The sequence below is a fragment of the Mytilus galloprovincialis genome, chromosome 1, assembly GCF_965363235.1.
Source record: "Mytilus galloprovincialis chromosome 1, xbMytGall1.hap1.1, whole genome shotgun sequence".
Taxonomy (NCBI): Eukaryota; Metazoa; Mollusca; class Bivalvia; order Mytilida; family Mytilidae; genus Mytilus; species Mytilus galloprovincialis.
Window position 1 is genome coordinate 51,217,859 of NC_134838.1, and position 20,794 is coordinate 51,238,652.

The following is a 20,794-nucleotide window of genomic DNA, read 5'->3' on the forward strand; positions in this document are numbered from 1 at the left end:
TTAATGATTACAAAGTATTTGCTGTTACATGATAGTGGGACGTTAACACTAATTTTGATCAATGTCCTTAAATAAACAGAAATCATATTTCCATAATCCATTCATAATTTTTTTTCATTTTATAAATCAATCTTGTAATAATATTTTTGTATGAGCCTCTGTATATGATAATTGATTATTGGTTACTGAATAACTCATCAGCACAAGAACCTACAATTTTGACACAACCATAGTTATTTATGTATATTTATTTTTTTACAGTACATGTATTAAGGTGGTACCCAACACTTTCACTAAAATTAATTTGGCTCGTTAAATTTTCATAAAATTTTGTCAAAGTATTTACTTTGACACTTTAACATAAACATAAAAATTTAAAAAATTTTGAACTACGTTTTGAACCACGTTTTGAACCACGTTTTGTCAGAAAAATTACACTGGTTATATAGCAATTTGACAAACACCAATTTTGATCATTGAGAAGCTTAATATTTCTTTTACAACACAACGTAATTAAAACGTTTAGCTGACTTTACAGAGTTATCTGGCGCAGACATCATAACCAATCTGTTTAATACTATGTAACACTACACTCAACAGAGGCGGATTTAGAGGGGGCAGGGGGCATGATCTCTGTTATATATAAAAGTAACAAATAATACAAAAACAAAAACTTTTATGAACCAGATATGGCTATGTTTTTTTCAAAGTATTATTTTCTTATTTTTTTCTCAGATTGGTGACTTGAGGGTGACATTTGAGTATGCAGGTATAAGTGGAGAATCTTTAATGGGACAGCCTGATACTGTAAGTAACCACTTAACTATCAGTAGGACAACCGGATGTGCCTTTTTGGCCAAAATGTGATTCGGCGGCGCTCAGTAGTCCTACGCCGAAAATTGGACTATTTTGCGTCGGCCGACGTCAGCTGAAAAATGACGCGCTTTTGTAAATAAAATTCATTTGTTTATAGCAAAGTACCGGCGGTCAATGCTGTTGATTGTAAGCACATTTATAAGAGAAAAATATATGAGTTTACTTATTATTTTTATGTTTGAACAAAAAAATAAAAGAAAATCTTATTTTTTCACATCTGAACATAGAATTTCGGATTTCGATTTTCTGCACTGTAGAATTAAATAGCGATGTTAAAAAGGGGTACAAAAAAAAGCCTATCCTCCAATTACCCTAAAATTTTTACATCGTAATTTCGCTAGTTTTTCACATCGAAATCCGTAAAGAAAAGGGGTGTCCAAATTAGGGCAAAAAATTGTACCCATTTTAAAGTAGGGGTCTCAATTTTTTATAGGTTTTTCCTTGCATGGCCGGTAGAATTAGAAATTGGGAAATATTCTGTTTTTAAAGTAAATATTCATTCAACTATCAAGAATAGCTGAATCCCTATATATGTAACTCTATAAAAATATCAGTATATGTCAATAAATTGTAAAATTATAGATTTTTTTCGAAATTGAAGAAAGCACCATTTTCGCCTATTTGTCTATTACGTTTATTGGTCTGCTATAATTATTAGCTGATTCTAAAAAAATCTCCGCCTCGATTTTTTTTATACTTTCATTTTATAATCTTTGGTACATAATGCAGATGTTATGAAAAAATTAGGCACTTCTATCGAGTAGAAATGGAGAACGGTCATCTTTATTTTGTATGTCCCCACTATGGGGGCGTGGTCCTCCTTTTCCCTTGTTTCTGAAGTACACGATAGCTATTCATCTCTCGAAATTAATTATCAACTAAATATCATTGAAACAAAATGAATATATCTTAAAACATCAATAAATTTTAAGTGCTACTGATTCTTTTAACAAAATATGCCGGAATCGACCCCATCCGATGTTGTGTTAATACATAGATCAACGTTGTCAATTTCCGGCGCCGAAAATGTCAACGTAAAATGTCAGTAAAAGTTGGAATATTTTCTTCTTTGTATCAATTTTGTTTATCTTAATGTCAAGAAAGTCAGGCAGTATGTTGAATCCATATCAACGTTATACCAAAACAGGCTTTACTTGGTAAACTAACAGTTTAAGGCCTACATCGCCATCATGAGATTGACTTAGCTTTGCCAAACGTCATAATTATTTGGACTAGTTGACATCATACTTTAATAAAGTTGAGAAAAGATCCATTTCGTGCATATTGTTACCGGCCGCTGAATTTTTAAAATGAACAACTTATCTGTTTGGTCGTATCGATTTCTTTCATAATTTTCCTTTCGATCGTCCGTTCGTTCATTCATACAGTTATCGTTATGTGTTTTGTTTCTTTTTTTGGTCAAGGGGGGGGGGGCTCTTTTAAGTCTTTTAATTTTATCAAAGGCATGCTTAATTTTTAGGGCTTAGGCAGCAACCATTTGATTTTCGGGGAGGGGGGGCTATGGGTTTTTTTTTCTACACAAACTTTTTTTTCGCCTTCGGGGAAAAACAATCTATTTTTTTGGCGACAAGATGAAAACAATTTTTTCTTTCAATTTTAGCATAACATATAGTGGCAGCTAAGGGTGAAACAAACAAATTTTTTTTCTCAGGGTCAAAAACAAATTATTTTTTTCTCCAAAAACTGGAAACAAACTTCATGACTTTACATATTTCAAATCTACAGTTTCTTAGGAAAATGATTATTTATAATTACTATATCAGTATTACATATGTATATATAATCATGTACTGTAGTACGCTGCTAGATTAAAACTGAAGTGGAAAGGTAACACATGGCCAGCGAACGCTCTTTTTATGAGAGCCCAGGTCTAGCGGGACGGCTGCAGTGCAGGTGATTTGGTGTAACGATATCACAGTAGCATGGGTTCGAATCCCGGCGAGGGAAGAACCAAAAATTTGCTTTCGATCTAACATTGTTGGGTTGATGTTTGGAAGAGTTGTATATATATAGTAATATACATGTATCTATGCAATGGGGGAAAAGCCTTAAGGGGGTGACCATTTGCTTTTCCAGGTGGTGGGAATTCGAAGAGAGTCCTCGTGTGCAACTGTTTGTACTAGTACTTGTCTGTCCTAGGTACTTTACCTTTATATCCATTCAACAGTAGGCCTATCTGTTCATCCTTTTTTTTTGTTATTTTGTTTAATGTAAATTATTTGAATGAAGTATGTAAAAGTTTGTTGCCAACTTTTTTTGATAAACCGCATAAACCATAACATTAGAGACCTATAGTAGGATTTTTTTCTGGATTGACTATTTATTTATCTGCATCCATTGCATCATATGCTCTTATTTTTAAACATATTTCACTTTTGCACACAGACTATTCCTTTTCAGGTCGTTTTGTGTCATGTTATTTAGGGGTCTTTTATATACATGTAGCTTACTCTACCTTATTGGTTCTGCTAAAATAAATGTTGAAGGCTGTCCAAGATCTATATCTAGTCTTTTAGTATCTGGTGAGTAGTTGTCTCATTGGCAATTATACCCAAACTTCTGATTTTCATATAAGAACTGTAATCAAGCCTTAAGTAGGCAAACTGAAAGGGAACTGTAGTACATATAGTAAATAGCTTATTACAAAAAATTGTTCCACTTTAAAAAAAAACAATGAAGTATTTCAAATGATACAATGTAGCTAGCTATATCGAATATGTTTTGTATGTTGTGCATCTCTTTTCTCCTTTCAGTCACAGGGGCTATGTTGCATGGTTGTTTATATCATACATTTGTAACTGGTGGTAGGATTAATACATGTAGTAATGCAGTGTTGAAAACTGATTCCCCTCTCCCTAAATTGAGAGATAAAATAATTAAAATTCTTTCACTAAATCTCAATAATAGGGCAAAGTGAAGGAAATCAATCTAAGCACACTAATTGGTTCTGCTCTGTCAGACATGTTTTCTGCTCTTTGATTGGGCTGTCTCTTTAACACCTTGCCCATTTCCATTTTCAATTTAATAGATTATTTAAGTATGCGATATGTGATAAATATCCAAAAGTGAGCTTATTTGATCAAATTCATCCTTGTGATTCAATTCTTAAAAATAGAGATTTACAACACATGGGTAAAAGGTAAAAGTCTTATTTACCATGAAAAAAATCAAATAATTCTGGAATGGTAAAACTTGAATTAGCCAAAAGGTAAAAGTGAGATTTCTTTAAATTACATGCATGCAAAATAAAAGTGAAACACTTGAGTCCAGGGGGATGATATATTCGTTTTTCAGAAGTATACAATACAAGAGTGCACACGCTGAAATGTCTTGCTTTTTTGTCGAGCCTGCAACTTTTGTTGCAGAAAGCTCGACATAGGGATAGTGATCCGGCGGCGGCGGCGGCTACGGCGGCTACGGCGGCGGTGTTAGCTAACTTCTTAAAAGGTTTATATTTTAGAAGGTGAAAGACCTGGATGCTTCATACTTTGTATATAGATGCCTCATGTTACGAAGTTTCCGTCAGTCACATGTCCAATGTCCTTGACCTCATTTTCATGGTTCAGTGACCACTTGAAAAAAAAGTTCAGAATTTTTGTAATGTTGAATTCTCTCTTATTATAAGTAATAGGATAACTATATTTGGTATATACGTACCTTGCAAGGTCCTCATGCCCGTCAGACAGTTTTCACTTGACCTTGACCTCATTTCATGGATCAGTGAACAAGGTTAAGTTTTGGTGGTCAAGTCCATATCTCAGATACTATAAGCAATAGGGCTAGTATATTTGGTGTATGGAAGGACTGGAAGGTGTACATGTCCAACTGGCAGGTGTCATCTGACCTTGACCTCATTTTCATGGTTCAGTGGTTATAGTTAAGTTTTTGTGTTTTGGTCTGTTTTTCTCATACTTTATGCAATAGGTCTACTATATTTGTTGTATGGAATGATTGTAAGGTGTACATGTCTAGCGGGCAGATGTCATCTGACCTTGACCTCATTTTCATGGTTCAGTGGGGAAAGTTAAGTTTTTAAGTTTTGGTCTTTTTATTTACTATTATATGCCAAAGGTCAACTATATTTGGTGTATGGAAATATATTATGATCTATATGTCAGTCCCGCAGGTTTTATTTGACCATGACCTCAATTGCACGGTTCATTGCACAGTGTTAAGTTTTGGTGTTTTGGTCTATTTTTCTTAAACTATAAGTAGTAGGTCAACTATATTTGTTGTATGGAAGCTTTGTTAGCTGTACATATCTGCCTGGCATGGTTCATCTGACCTTGACCTCATTTTTATGGTTCATTGGTCTTTGTTTAGCTATCTTGGTTTATGTTAAGTTTATGTGACAGTTGTAATAAAGCTTTATACTTAAGACTATCAACATAATATCAATGATTAGTAAAGAAGGCGAGACATTTCAGTGTGTGCACTCTTGTCTTTACCTATCAATGATATTATGTTGATAGACCTAAATATAAAGCTTTATTACAACTGTCACACAAACTTAACATTAACCAAGTAAACTAAACATTGACCAATGAACCATGCAAATGAGGTCGAGGTCAAATGAACTGTTACAGTCAGTCATGTACAGAAAACAAATCTTCCTTACAACAAATATAGTTGACCTATTGCTCATACTCAGTCTCATAGTTTAAGAAAACAGACCAAAACAAAACAAAAACTCAACATTGGGCAATGAACTGTGAAAATGACGTCAAGTTCAAATAAAACCTGTGTGACTGACATATAGATCATAAAATATTTCCATACACCAAATATAGTTGACCAATTGCATATAGTATTAGAAAAAAAGACCAAAAATCGAAAACTTTTACCACTGAACCATGAAAATGAGGTCAAGGTTAGATGGCACCTGCCAGCTAGACATGAACACCTTACAATCATTCCGTACACCAAATACAGTAGACCTATTGTATACAGTATAAGAAAAACAGACCAAAACACAAAAACTAAACTACATGTACATGTATAACCACTGAACAAAGAAAATAAGATCAAGGTCAGATGACACCTGCAAGTTGGACATGTACACCTTACAGTCCTTCCATACACCAAATATCCTAGACCTATTGCTTATAAATGTAGTATCTGATATATGTACTTGACCACAAAAACTTAACCTTGTTCACTGATCCATGAAATGAGGACAAGTGAAAACTGTCTGACGGGCATGAGGACCTTGCAAGGTATGACATACCAAATATAGTTACAATGTATCCTATTACTTATAATGAGAGAGAATTTAACATTACAAAAAATCTTATCTTTTCAAGAAGTCACTGTTCCATGAAAATGAGGTCAAGGACATTGGACATGTGACTGACAGAAACTTCTTAACATGAGGCATCTATATACCAAGGATGAAGCATCTAGGTCTTCAACCTTTTAAAATATAAACCTTTTCAGTAGTTACCTAACCCCACTTCCATAGTGGCCGGATCACTATCCCTTTGTAGAGCTTTCTGCAATAAAAGTTGCAGGCTCGACAAAAATGAGGAATCTTATTAATTATAGAACAGTGATATTGCTTTGAAACTTTATTTTTCATGAAAAAAACTAAGTCAATAATCTGATTTTTTTTTACAAAATATGATGACATTTCACTTGTGCATATTTTAACGTTGATGAATCTTGCATATTTCAAAATTCTCTTTTTACTACACATTGAGCCCATAGTCAGCTTAAGTTTCATTTGTTCAATCCTTCATAAGTTCAACAAAAATGTCTGCTAATAAACAATTGAACCACATGTTTACCATTCTGTACATGAATATATCTTATTTTCATTTTCATATACATTGCTGATTCCAGGTACCAAAATTTTCATCCTCCAGTAAAATTTTTCTTCTGACCATGCTGACAGTGTACTGAAAATAAAAAAAAAATATATTTTGTTATTAAATCAAGTTTGTTGATTCAATTGAAAAGTAATGATAAATGATAATTTTGATATATTATATGTCATTGTTATATGGGCATTTTTTACCCATATGTGATCTGACATTCTCATGGATATGATGCACATCATATGCATGTAAGAGTTAATTCCCTTATATTGTTTTAAATCTTTATAATTGAATTTCAAATTACTGTACCCTTCATTCTGGACATTAGGTTTTAAATCCAAATGAAACTATCTTGAAATTATACAGCATAGATAATATATATAGTATAAAATCTTTAAACTATAAACAGTATACCATTTGGCCTTAAAGTCTGTGTATGATTCTTTTGACCTACATGTAAAAACTATAAATTTTAACTTCCATTCAAAATTTATTCCATTGGCAATTTTCTTGTCTGACTGTTAAATGTAAAATATTTCAGTCTATTTCATTATCAAAATAGTGTTAATTCATATTTGTCTATCATGTTTTGTTTCATATTTGTGGGATTGAAATCATAGCGCATTGTAAAATAACCAACTGGTGTTACCTTGAACAGACACATTTGGATTACTTACCCTTAATCATGTTAATATATTCTAGTCATATTGTTTTCTATTTTAAATAAAATAGTTTTGCTTTCAACATTACTCGTCTTTGACATTCCATTTGATTACTGTTTTCTTGATGTATAAGTGCATATTCTGATAGTGTTTTTGTTGATACATGTATATAGAAGTCCTCTGTATTAAATTTTTGATTCATAGTGAACATCTTTCTCCATCCTGTAAATATAAAGCAAATGTACATACAATTACTAAATCTATTATACTAAATTATTCAAAGCCAAATTTAATTAATTTTGCATTGTTATTATCAACACATGAATACAAATTTGCCAAATAAATTACCAAGAAAAAACATATTTTCTTGCTCCAATGAAGACCCATTGGTGGCTTTCGACTGTTGTCTGCTCTTTGGTTGTGTTGGGTTGCTGTTTCTTTGACACATGATTACCCATTTCCATTCTCAATTTTATATATCTATTATTATAAATTTCTGCTCAATACATAAAAGTTACAGGCAAAGAAAACATGTACATGTATTATAAAAGTGTACATAAATATATGCAAGCTGATTTTTTTACATTTTCAGGGCACTCACAACCTAGTTTTAATTTGAATCCACTGTCATAACACTATTAATTTGATAATTTTATGATATTAATCAAGTTGCAGTACATTTTATAAAAGTAATTAATATTGTCAATGGATTATCATTTCTAAGTAGCATGATTAGCATGATTAGTTGTGTAAATATATATGACTATCTAACCTATAGGAATAATATAACATAACGGATATAAAGAATCTGTACAGGCATATCAAATTTGTAATAATTCCTGGTCATGAGATACATGTATAAGCTCTGAAATGGGTGGGTGATTCAGTGGTTAATTTCAATGTGTAAATTACTTTTAAAATGTGAGATGTGAATTTAGCGGATGCATGGCTATCTATTTTTTTTTTTTGCAGATCCATAAATTTTCATAAGTGGGGACTCACTGACTGACATAAGAGGGGGCCCGCTCCAGCCACACTTCAGTGATTCCCTATATAAACAACCAAATTTTTTCTCAAAAGGGGGAGCCTAGCCCCCCCCCCCCCCCCCCCCCCCTATATCCGCCTATAGGGTGTACTTTTGAGTTGAACCCGAGACGTTCATCAAAATTCGTGGTGCCTCAGTAGCCTTTATTTTGCAATTTTTGGGGGCCTTGAAATTACATTGTGTACCCCCCCCCCCCCCTTTTTCGAGAACTTGCAATCGGCATTAAAAGTGATCATACCTGCTTTCGAATTTTATTCATTTTGGTCAGTATTTTCAGATAGTTATTTACAATGTTCTATTATCTGAGCAAAAAGGGAAAGCGTGAATATTTTCCATGGAGATCGTGAAGAACACCTTGACCAGTTTAAAAACGGATGTTGACAACTTGTGTGGATATAATATTTCCGGAGACAAGTGCGGATACCTTAGACCGAAATCCGAATGTAATTCACCAGTAAATAGTTGATTCAATACTAGTATATTATAAGGAAATGATGATATATTGGATTTCAATTTTCATGTTTGATATTATTTTACATATTATTTTTGTCGTTTAAATCATTTCTTTGGAGCCGACTTATTTGATAGTAATTAACTGAAATATCTGGAATAAACCTTTACCTTTTGTGTTGTTTAGCATAAAGATTAAACATCCAAGAATGTCATTAATGCAACTTTTCAGCATGGAATGCCAAATCCAACGTCAAATAATGGCCGCCATTACGTGTTGACAACGTCGTCTAGTGAACCGTATCACTGAGCGGCGAAATCCTTACTCAGGCGCTTCCGGTTGTCCTACTGTATAACAAGATAAACAGCATCTATGTATATGAACTAAGTAAAGTTATACATTTTCTTATTTGTTGTTCTCAAGTTATTGCACTTTAATCTGTTCAAGTTTTAAGAAAAGAATGGAGATGGACATGCCATTAGTTAATTTCGCTGTTATTTGTGGTTAGATAGACTCTTTGGAAATACATATATATGGTTTTAATGTTTCAGAAATTATTGTGTACATTTATTATTATATTTTGTTATTTTAAACTTAAATGCAATTTTAATTTATGTGATATTGAGAAATATCCTGTTTCAAAATACCAGTTAAAGCTATGTCAATTATAAACCTGTTGCATTTTTCACAATAATAAAAACATTGCAATAATTTCTGAATTTACAGTATATATTTTAAATAAATCACATTATGCTTTCTTCTGATTTGTTGTTCTTGAGTTATTGGATTTAAATCAGTTTTAATTTTATGAAAATAATAGAAATGGACATGTACTTTGTTCATTGTACAATTATTTATGTTAAAATAAGAAATTTGAAATAAATATGTTTGATTCAGCAGCAAATCAGAGATTCAAGATACATAAAGTGAACATAATTGTTTTGATTAGTGGTATTAACAGATGTTTTTTGTCTCACCTTGATGGAATCTAAAAGCGAGACATAGGTATGCTGATTAAGGAGGCTGGCTTGTCACGTTTTGGATATTTTGTCAGATTTTCGGAATCCTCTGGTTTTATCCATTTGAATGCCTTGCAAAAATTTGCCCGGTGAACCCCATTTTTCTTTTTGTAAATCTTTAACATGTATAATAATAAGCCATCTGTAAAAGTCTTATCAAATTTTAATTACTTTTTAACAGTTTTTGAGAACTTCACCTTGTCAATACTAAAGCTATGAAAAGTCAAGAGAGAATATTTTCCCGCCAAAATTTCAATGACTAATATCTCGAAAACAAGGACGGTGAACTATATATTTTTTTTGCTCTATTGATTCCTTTATTAATCCCCTATCAATATAAACTAGTGTTTTAAAAAGTTAATTACTTTGAAACCGAGAAGCGAACTACCTTAAGGCAAGTTTATGGTGAACCACAAGTGGTAGCTCAATGATATTTGGTATGCAGTTGCATAAGCATTGGTACATCTGATTTCCATAGAGATTGTCTAGCCATGTACCTTCAGTCATGGTTCATAGACTTTGAATGTTTGCATAACTCACATGTTTAAGTATTGCTATTTTAATTTCAAAATTTGCATTATCAAAATGACAAAAAGGCGAGACATACTGTAGAAACAATAATTATTGTTGGGTTAAAATTTCGTGGTTTTGTCTCTAGATAAGATTTCATGGGGATTTAATTTCGTGGTTTCCTTAAATTTAAGTGGTATTATATGGAGGTTAAATTTTCGTGGGTTTTTTATTTTGTGGATATATTCTTTCAACGAAATAAATGAAATTAAATCCTCCAAGAAAATATCTGCTTTTACAGTATCTCTGTAATAACAGTTTATATGAAAATAGAAGAGATGGACTTGTCATTTGTTTATTGTGTTGTTATTTATGGTAAGACCGAATCTTTTGAAATAAATATATATGCTTTTATTGACTATTTTTCAGGTGAGCATTATAGCAAGACAGATACGTCATAGACTGTTACCCTTCCAGACAGTAGCTGGAGATGTTCTAGAAATGTTGTATACTGGAAGGCTGTCTCCAAAGGTAAACTTGTGCAGAAAATCTTATGTTTCTTCTTCAATTTATAATGTTTTTCTTGTAAAGTAACAACATGCAAGAGAAGTCTCGGTCCACCATTTTCAAATTTTAACTCACCACTTTTTTCATAAATTGGCATCTGTTGCTGTTGTTGTTATCTACTAAAATCTATAAAACTACAAGGCCAAATTTAATCAAACTTGGACAAGATCATCATTGGGGTATCTAAGATTGCCAACAAGACTAAAAATAGAACAAAGGGGTAAGATACAACTTTTGGCTGGTATTTTGAAATCTGCTATAAAAAGAAAATATCTAATAGGTTAAAAATGTTTAAAATGTTGAGCTTAAATGTTATCATATACATTAAAACTGTCAATCTATGAGTTATTGCCCTCAAATTACAAATTTTATCATTTTTAAATATGTAGGACTCAAATCTATGACGTGTTCCCAATCTATGGCAGATTCCTAATCTATGGCAAATATGACCTTACAAACGTCAAATCTATGGTAGGTTTTTGTTTTCTCCTAATCTATGGCAGATTTATGAATTACGTAATTTTCCGGGAAAAAGAGTAAAATATAACGTCACATTAAAATAACGCCATATATAAGTCGTCGCCGACTTCAGCAAGTCCTGTGTTTAAAAATTTCGCTCTAAAACAATTTTCCGATAATTTAAAGAAATATGTGATCTTTTATCTATAGGACTGGTAATAATTATTTGATATACAGTCCGAATCCCGCGATGAAGATAGGCACAGCTGTTTTAGTAGTGGATATTTTGGGAATAGAGTTATAGTTAAAATATTTTAGCGTCTACGGCTAACAAAGTATTTAAAGTGAGAAAATGAAATTACAGGATACCACCAAGATGACTCAAATCGTCACCAATTAAAAAAGATTGATTAACGCTAAAATAAATATTATGTGAAAAGTCAAACTGTTTAATTTTTTTTTTTTAATAAAAACTGCTTTCTTGTTTGTTAATGGACTTTTTTCTAGTTGTTTCAATTAATGGATTAAACTGGTACAATGCACAAATTAAGAAATGCTTATTTTTCCAGATCATTTTAATCCTAATTTCGGTATTATGGTATATCACTTTTACACTTTTTTATGTTTGACATCACGATTTGGTTGACCATTATGGAATTTTTATTTCACAAATGATTTAGACATGATCCCGTTGTCGTACATGTCAACTTATTTAAGACAAGTTAGTGATCGTATATGTACTGCCTTGTTCTACATTTGCACAAAATCGGCCATAGATTTGGAAACAACAAAAAACGCAATAGATTAGGAAATTACAAAACTTGCCATAGATTAGAATTGTAAAAAGTCTGCCATAGATTTGGGATGACATGACGTCACATTTACCATAGATTAGGAATCTGCCATAGATTTGGAATCTACCATAGATTTGAGTCCTACATATATGTTTGCCTATTACCTAAAAAACCATAAGAGAAAGGCAGAAAATTAAAATAGCAAAAAAGATCAGCAAGACAAGATCTACAAATAAGTCATCATGATCAAAATAGTCAGACATCTCTTTATTACAGTTATTGCCCTTTAATGACAATTTTTACCACTTTTTTGATAATTGCTTATTATCTTAAAGAACATAATCCTAGATTGATAGGAACTTGAAATTTGAAATCATTAGTCGACTGGTTATTAAGAGTTTTTGCATTAAAATTATAATTATTAACATTTTTTTGCCTTTTACCTTGAAATTATTTATAGATACAAAGAAACTAGAAGAAGAAAAAAATATCAGCAGGATAAGATGTACTTATATGTCAACATAACTGACATTATCAGTTATTTCTTGATAGAGTTATTCCCCTCTAATGATGTTTTTTTTTACTAAAAAGTTACCGTTGTTGAAGATGCAGGCTCTTTCAGAGCCTCTAAGTTAATTATTCTGTAGTTTTTTAATTCTCAGGATAGGAAACTCTAGTTAAGTATTTTCTTTTGTTGATTTTAACCATGTTTACATCTTTAACATTGAAGGGTCAAACTATTTAAACCTTTTTTTTTGTTTTGCATATAACTTGACACACCATCACTTTTAGAAATAAAAGAGGGCTCTGGTAGTATTTTCATTACAAAATTCTATTGAACAAGGTTTTAATACTGCTGCACAAAAAATGTCTGCCTGTTAGACATATCTGTCTTATTTTCTTTGCAAGAACAAGTCATAACTATTTTATATATGGCACAAAGCTTCAACTGTATATGCAATACTGTGTGACATGTCTGCAGATCTTTGAATGTTCAACTTCAAGTTTGCTGAATCTTTGAAATGTCATGCACACTTTATTTTTATTTTTTCCCAATGGTAAATTATTATAACTTTTGAACCAAAGCTGTTTTATTGTCATTTTTTTAAATCTTTCAGGAGATATTTGGTAAAGAACAACAACAAAATACATTTATAACCTGGGGTGTCAGATTTGGTGGCTGGTTACTGATGTTTGTAGGATTTGGTTGTCTTACCAGTATAATCACTACATTAGGTAAGTTTGTGCAATAAACATTAACAGGAATGGAATAATTCATAGGTTAAAATACTTTTATATAGATGACAAGTTTTATTAGTCTGTGAGGGTAGAACTGTTATACATGTTTTATGATCATTTCACCCCATCTGCTTGATGATGGCATACATTGGTAGTTCATTTTCTGGAAAAAGTGGAGGACTTTTCAAGTGATTAAATGGAGTATTTCAGTGATAGTTTTAAACAAAACAAAATGTTCAAACTTGACCATTACTAGGTTCTTATTTTGAAGAAAACTTATGGTGACCTAAAGTGGCAAAGTTTCTGTGTCATTTGGTATCTTGTGAAGAGCATGCATGAAGAGTCTCATTGGCAATCATACCACATCTTTTTTTTTTAAATATTAATACTCAGATTTAAATATTTGCAAAGGTCTTAACTAGTAAGATTGAAACAAAGCTTAACGAAAATAACTTACCCAAAGAATTTATACACAAATTACTGATCTAATAATACTTTCTTCTACTGTAAGCTAGTTCACAGTCAATGACAACCCCAAAAAAATCATGCATTAAAGACTTGCATTTCAATCAGTACACATCCAACAGATTTAGTGAATAAGTCATAAACAGTTTGGAGAAAAAACATTATATTGTGACCAATGCTGAAATATATGTATTGGCAGATTGTATGTAGCACCATAAATGTTCATATTTTCACATAGGACTCTGGTGTATATGAAATATATGCATCCAAATTCTCTAAATATATGCTATAAATATGTATTTGCCAGATTATTAAAATAATGATAATCTTTATGAATTCAATTTTACTATTATGACAAAAGTATTTTTGTTCATGCCATATTCAGTATTCAAAAATGATTAAAACATGAATATTTTTTTCAGTGGACTGGTTACCTATCATCCGAGAACTGGTAGCTGCAGGTGTAGGAATAATGAATCTTGCATTTTCAATCAGCTTGTCTTTGACCGTTATTGCCATTGGTTGGATTACATACAGACCGCTGTTAGGGATGGCACTTTTGGCCATGGCTGCCACACCTTTTATTATGTCAAAATTTAGGTCAAATAGAATGGATAGCAGACGTAATGTGTAATTACTGCTGGATAACTAAAGTCATAATAATAGATGTATTTAATTTTGCTACTGTTTAAATGGTTTTATATTTTGAAGAGTTTTGTAATAGGAGGAAGACAGTAAAACCTTGTTCAGCTGTTTTTGAAATGGTTCTTCTCAGGTTTATATACTTATATAGCTTATTTTATAAGAGGAATTCCTTGACATGCATTTGACCACTGATTTTGTTTTTAGTTTATTTAAATTTGAAAAAACAATTACTGTAATTTTTAAATTTATTCATTTATTATATGGGGTGGGAAGATATTTCAAATCACAATTTGACAAAAACTCCTATTAATTCAAACCTTCAATACAAAAGTAAATTAAAAAAAAAACTGTAAATATAAATTACAAAAAAACCAATCCGTTTGTATAGTCTGAAACATTACAATTGTATCTTAGAATAAGAAGTAGGAAATAAATCAAATACCATAAATTATGTCATAGTGCTGAAGTCAGTACAACAAGGTTTTACTGTATAATATAATAATGTGTTGAAGTGTGATCTCTTTGTTAGCTACTGTGATAATCATTCCAATTACTGTGGATTCATTTATTTTCGTGGGTACCAATTTTCATGGATTGGGAAAATCTAGTATTTTCTTGGTTATTTGATTTCGTGGGTTTGCCAACATTGAAAATTTGTAATTCGTTGTGCATTGTTATTCGTGGTTCCCCTGTTACCACAAAATCCATGAAAATTGGTATCCAACGAAAAAATAATGAATCCACAGTATATTACCTACTTTTTACAATGATTAGAGCTTTATATATATATATATATATATATATATATACAACTCGTCTAAACATCAACCCAACAATGTTAGATCTGTAAATTTGCTTTCGCAAAATTTTTTGTTCTTCCCTCGCCGGGATTCGAACCCATGCTACTGAGATATCGTGACACCTAATCGCCTGCACTGTAGCCGTCCCGCTAGACCACACGACCAATATATATATATATATATACATGTAAATTTTTCAGATTTCTTCCTATATTTTGCAAGTAATAAACCCCATAACAAAACCTATTTTAAAATTATTGCATGAAATAAACAAAAGCAATGTTTATTTTTCCCGCTTAATGGATGTTAAATGTGATTTATTAATTTTCACTCTAACTTAGTTTTGTGTTAGAAAATTTCCCGAATTTCAACATGAAAATCTCTAAACAGAATGTATTGAAACTGTTGATGGGAATTTCTGTCCAAGGGTACAATAACATTCCTTGTTTTCTTTTTGTGTGTTATCAGAAAGACATGTATGTCAATATAGTTATCTTTTGGGTGTTTTTTTTATTAGGGGGTCTCATTGGAGGGTTCTGATTCCGGATCCCGCTTACTGTTTTGTCAGATTCCCATATCCCGCTTACACTATGTACGTAAGCAATTCTCATTTTTTTGTCATTTCCTGGGTCCCGCTAGACCTCATTTCCCGTTTTCACGACACAATTATTTGACTTTCCCGTGTCACGCTTACCAAAAATCGACAACCTGGCGTCACGCTTAGACCCCAATGAGACCCACTTATTAGGCAGTTGTCTTGCTGGCATATTATAGATACCTCACTTCTTTTTTATACTTTTTTGTAATGGTATTTGTTCATGATAAGTATATATGCTAAGGTAGAGTTTGCTCAAAGAAGTGCTTGTACTTCTTGAAGATCATGTATGGCCAAATACTATTTAACTGAGCCAAAATATTTTATTTTTATTTTTATCTGGAATAAAAAGTCTCCAGTTTTGGCATGTATGGATTTGGGAAATTGTGTTTTGATTGTTTATATCATAATCAGGGTTTATTTAGGGTTTTTTTTCTTCTTTTTTTTTAGCATAATGAATAGCTACGCAAGTGTTAAATTTATATTTATTTGTGACTTTTATATGAAAACATAATTTTGGCTTCACATTAAATTATGATCTTCTGAAAACATGGTTACCTTGTGTGTGTTAACAAATTATATTTTGGTGGGATTATTCTAATTCTTATTGACTAACCTGTAAAATGGTTTTTGGAAAAAATCTAAATTATCTTTAATTTTTGAAAGAAAAAAATCTCAAGATTTTTATTTTAATTGGAACAAAGATAATGTTTCTTAAAGGGAAAGCTGTAAAAATCTATTTAAATAAATCCTTCATGGAAATTGTTTAAATGGGTTTTCAAAGATTTCTAAAAAAATGTCAAAGCCAATACATTTGTTTTGCATATAGAACATGCAGGTCTTTTTTAAAATAATCAAGAGAGCTTCTATTGTTCTAAAGTGCAAGAAGGACCTTTTGTAAACATGGTCAGCAAATAACTTAATTATTGTTACTTTGTACATAATTGTTTAAACTTTAACCATGAAAATTGTTATGTTTTTCTTGATAGAATTATTGGTTGTTTGCATTTTAGTTAAAATTTGCAATCTGTAAATAAGTGTTTTGTATGAGCTTTTTTTTTTTATAGATTTTGCATCACAATCAATATTTTCTACTGAAATATTTATTTATATGCATGTACAATGATTTTTTTTTTCTAATTAACAATTACTTTATTCTTGAAAAAATATTCCTGAACATGTCAAAAAGGAATGTATAATAGTAATGGTTAAATTTAGTTAATCACATTTTGTTGAATGGGAGACAACTCTGTAGCTCTAGCTCTATCGAATGGGAGGTAACTCTGAATTACTAATAAATGGAACACCAGAAGCTTATTTTTTTGTGAGACAACAGTCATGACAAATTTTTTAAGAAGTGGTATAATGTATTTTGGGAAAATCTTGCATTAAAATTTAATTTTTAATTTGTCAAAGAAAGGAAGAATATAGATAAATGCATCATATCATCCTTATCTGATGAATTAAGAAAACCTAGAAGTTATATTCCTTTCAATATTTTACCCTGTAGAAATAAATATGGATTCCAAAGATATTTTGAGCAATACCAGCAGGCTATCAAGATAGCATTTCTTTACCTTTCATCTAAATTTCATTTTAAATCCCAAAGTGTTTTTTTTATATTTAATATGAACTACAGTCCCAATAATGCCAACAGTTACATTGTTTGTGTAACATGCAGTATAAAAAAAAACAAAATTTAATGACAAATTCACTTGCAAGAATTTTAGAAACTGGATTTTTATTTTTTACCTTTCCAATATCTTATTTGGCACATTTTACTCTATGTGTATGCCCAGTGAAATCTCTGAAGCCAGACAGAAAAGTGGACATATAAGACTAAAAAGTTGTTTTATAACCCTTCTTTTATATTCTTCCTTCCGCATACTGCTATATTCTGCTCAACTACAAATCAAACATTTTGTCATTTTTCTCCAAATTAAAATGTTTTTATATAAGATTTCTATTTCTATCATACAGAAAACTATTCCCTTTTTGTACGTTAACTACAAATCAAACATTTTGTCATTTTTCTCAAAATTAAAATGTTTTTATATAAGATTTCTATTTCTATCATACAGAAAACTATTCCCTTTTTGTACGTTAGCTACAAATCAAACATTTTGTCATTTTTCTCAAAATTAAAATGTTTTTATATAAGATTTCTATTTCTATCATACAGAAAACTATTCCCTTTTTGTACGTTAACTACAAATCAAACATTTTGTCATTTTTCTCAAAATTAAAATGTTTTTATATAAGATTTCTATTTCTATCATACAGAAAACTATTCCCTTTTTGTACGTTAACTACAAATCAAACATTTTGTCATTTTTCTCAAAATTAAAATGTTTTTATATAAGATTTCTATTTCTATCATACAGAAAACTATTCCCTTTTTGTACGTTAACTACAAATCAAACATTTTGTCATTTTTCTCAAAATTAAAATGTTTTTATATAAGATTTCTATTTCTATCATACAGAAAACTATTCCCTTTTTGTACGTTAACTACAAATCAAACATTTTGTCATTTTTCTCAAAATTAAAATGTTTTTATATAAGATTTCTATTTCTATCATACAGAAAACTATTCCCTTTTTGTACGTTAACTACAAATCAAACATTTTGTCATTTTTCTCAAAATTAAATTGTTTTTATACAAGATTTCTATTTCTATCATACAGAAAACTATTCCCTTTTTGTACGTTAACTACAAATCAAACATTTTGTCATTTTTCTCAAAATTAAATTGTTTTTATATAAGATTTCTATTTCTATCATACAGAAAACTATTCCCTTTTTGTACGTTAACTACAAATCAAACATTTTGTCATTTTTCTCAAAATTAAAATGTTTTTATACAAGATTTCTATTTCTATCATACAGAAAACTATTCCCTTTTTGTACGTTAACTACAAATCAAACATTTTGTCATTTTTCTCAAAATTAAATTGTTTTTATATAAGATTTCTATTTCTATCATACAGAAAACTATTCCCTTTTTGTACGTTAACTACAAATCAAACATTTTGTCATTTTTCTCAAAATTAAAATGTTTTTATACAAGATTTCTATTTCTATCATACAGAAAACTATTCCCTTTTTGTACGTTAACTACAAATCAAACATTTTGTCATTTTTCTCAAAATTAAATTGTTTTTATACAAGATTTCTATTTCTATCATACAGAAAACTATTCCCTTTTTGTACGTTAACTACAAATCAAACATTTTGTCATTTTTCTCAAAATTAAAATGTTTTTATATAAGATTTCTATTTCTATCATACAGAAAACTATTCCCTTTTTGTACGTTAACTACAAATCAAACATTTTGTCATTTTTCTCCAAATTAAAATGTTTTTATATAAGATTTCTATTTCTATCATACAGAAAACTATTCCCTTTTTGTACGTTAACTACAAATCAAACATTTTGTCATTTTTCTCCAAATTAAAATGTTTTTATACAAGATTTCTATTTCTATCATACAGAAAACTATTCCCTTTTTGTATGTTATGTGTGTGCTCTCACCCGTCCATGTTGTTACTTTTCCTAATAAATAGATAGTAATGTTATGTCTGTTGTCTTATTTATATGCAAAGAAATTAATTAACATAACCAATTTGTTCAGGTTTGTGATCCCTTCCGTAGCCATGTGTATTACAATTATTTTTTATTTCAATTCTGTGGATTTCTACAAAAATCTTGGTTTTATTTGCGACAATATCCCCCTTTTCTATGGAGTGCAATGAAACAATATAAATAACAATGCTTTGCACAAAGTTTCCCTTGGTATATGGCCCATCTCATATTATTCATTATTTTTACTGTTTTGATACTATTGCTGTTTGAAAATTCGTAAATTCACATGGCCACAGAAGGGGTCATAAACCTTAATTGTCCAGAGTCTATAAAAAAAGTGAGAAAAACTCAACAGAGATTATCAATCCATGCCATGCTCACTGACTTTTCCAAATGACAAAAAAAACATTCAAGTTATAACGATTTAAGTCAACCACTCAAAAGGTTCCTGTCTTGAATTGATACAGGCAAAAGATTTGATCTCGATCATTGGAGACGTTTTAACAAAAGGTATATGCAATAAAAGTCAATACAGGAAAAACACTTGACTCTTATAACTATTTGAAAGATAACAAAAACTAAGCACAAAATAAACAATAATAAATAATTTCTTATCAAATTATGTTGGCAGTTACTTAGAGCAAGCTAAATTAAGTACTCAACTAGATGATATTAAATCCATGAACACTACACTCTGTGGCTTTCTCCAAAATGACAATGATTTAATGGTTCTTATGCCAATCATATAAATACTATCGTACATTTTATTTGATGTGTCTAGAAAAACAATATATCTACAGGAGATTTAAAAGGTTTGTTTTTATTCACTTTAAAATTCAAAGATCACAATCATAAATCGTATCAGTCATATGGTACAATGTCTTATAAAAAGAATGATGGACTAGAATCAAGTTTAATATAATATTTATTCTAAAAAGAGAAAAAAAATTATAGCAATGTTATTGGATGATAGTACTAGTTCAATATATGATTTACATCTGAAATTTGGTTACAGCTGATTGCATTGAGTGTGTAGGCAAAGGTTTACTTATATCTTTGGTTAGCTTATTTGATAGCTGAACCATGAAGTCATTATTAGGTTAATCTACCCTTCTTTCGAAGTAGCCTTGTCCTACAGGCAGATAGGTTGGTTATCTGTCGGACTAGTCTTAAAGAGTAGTCTAAGGTAGACTACTCTTTAAGACTAGTCCAACAGATAACCAATCTAATAATAACTGCACAGT

General features: G+C 30.6%; 1 protein-coding gene and 1 long non-coding RNA gene across 2 annotated transcripts in view; one reads left to right on the plus strand and one right to left on the minus strand.

Moving 5' to 3' along the window:
* The window catches only part of LOC143077590 (transmembrane protein 43-like), a 36,091-nt gene extending 16,548 nt beyond the window's left edge, over positions 1-19,543 (plus strand). Inside the window, exons 9-12 of the mRNA XM_076252979.1 lie at positions 736-807; positions 10,830-10,931; positions 13,339-13,456; positions 14,347-19,543. Coding sequence (XP_076109094.1) covers positions 736-807; positions 10,830-10,931; positions 13,339-13,456; positions 14,347-14,558 — 504 coding nt within the window. The 3' untranslated portion in view covers positions 14,559-19,543. The remainder of the gene's footprint in view (positions 1-735; positions 808-10,829; positions 10,932-13,338; positions 13,457-14,346) is intronic.
* LOC143077606 (uncharacterized) lies at positions 6,447-8,935 on the minus strand. Its single transcript, XR_012978951.1, has 3 exons — positions 8,659-8,935; positions 7,391-7,597; positions 6,447-6,794 (listed from the first exon to the last, which is right to left on the minus strand). It is a non-coding gene; the product is annotated as an uncharacterized LOC143077606 (long non-coding RNA).
* Positions 19,544-20,794: the final 1,251 nt, after the last annotated feature.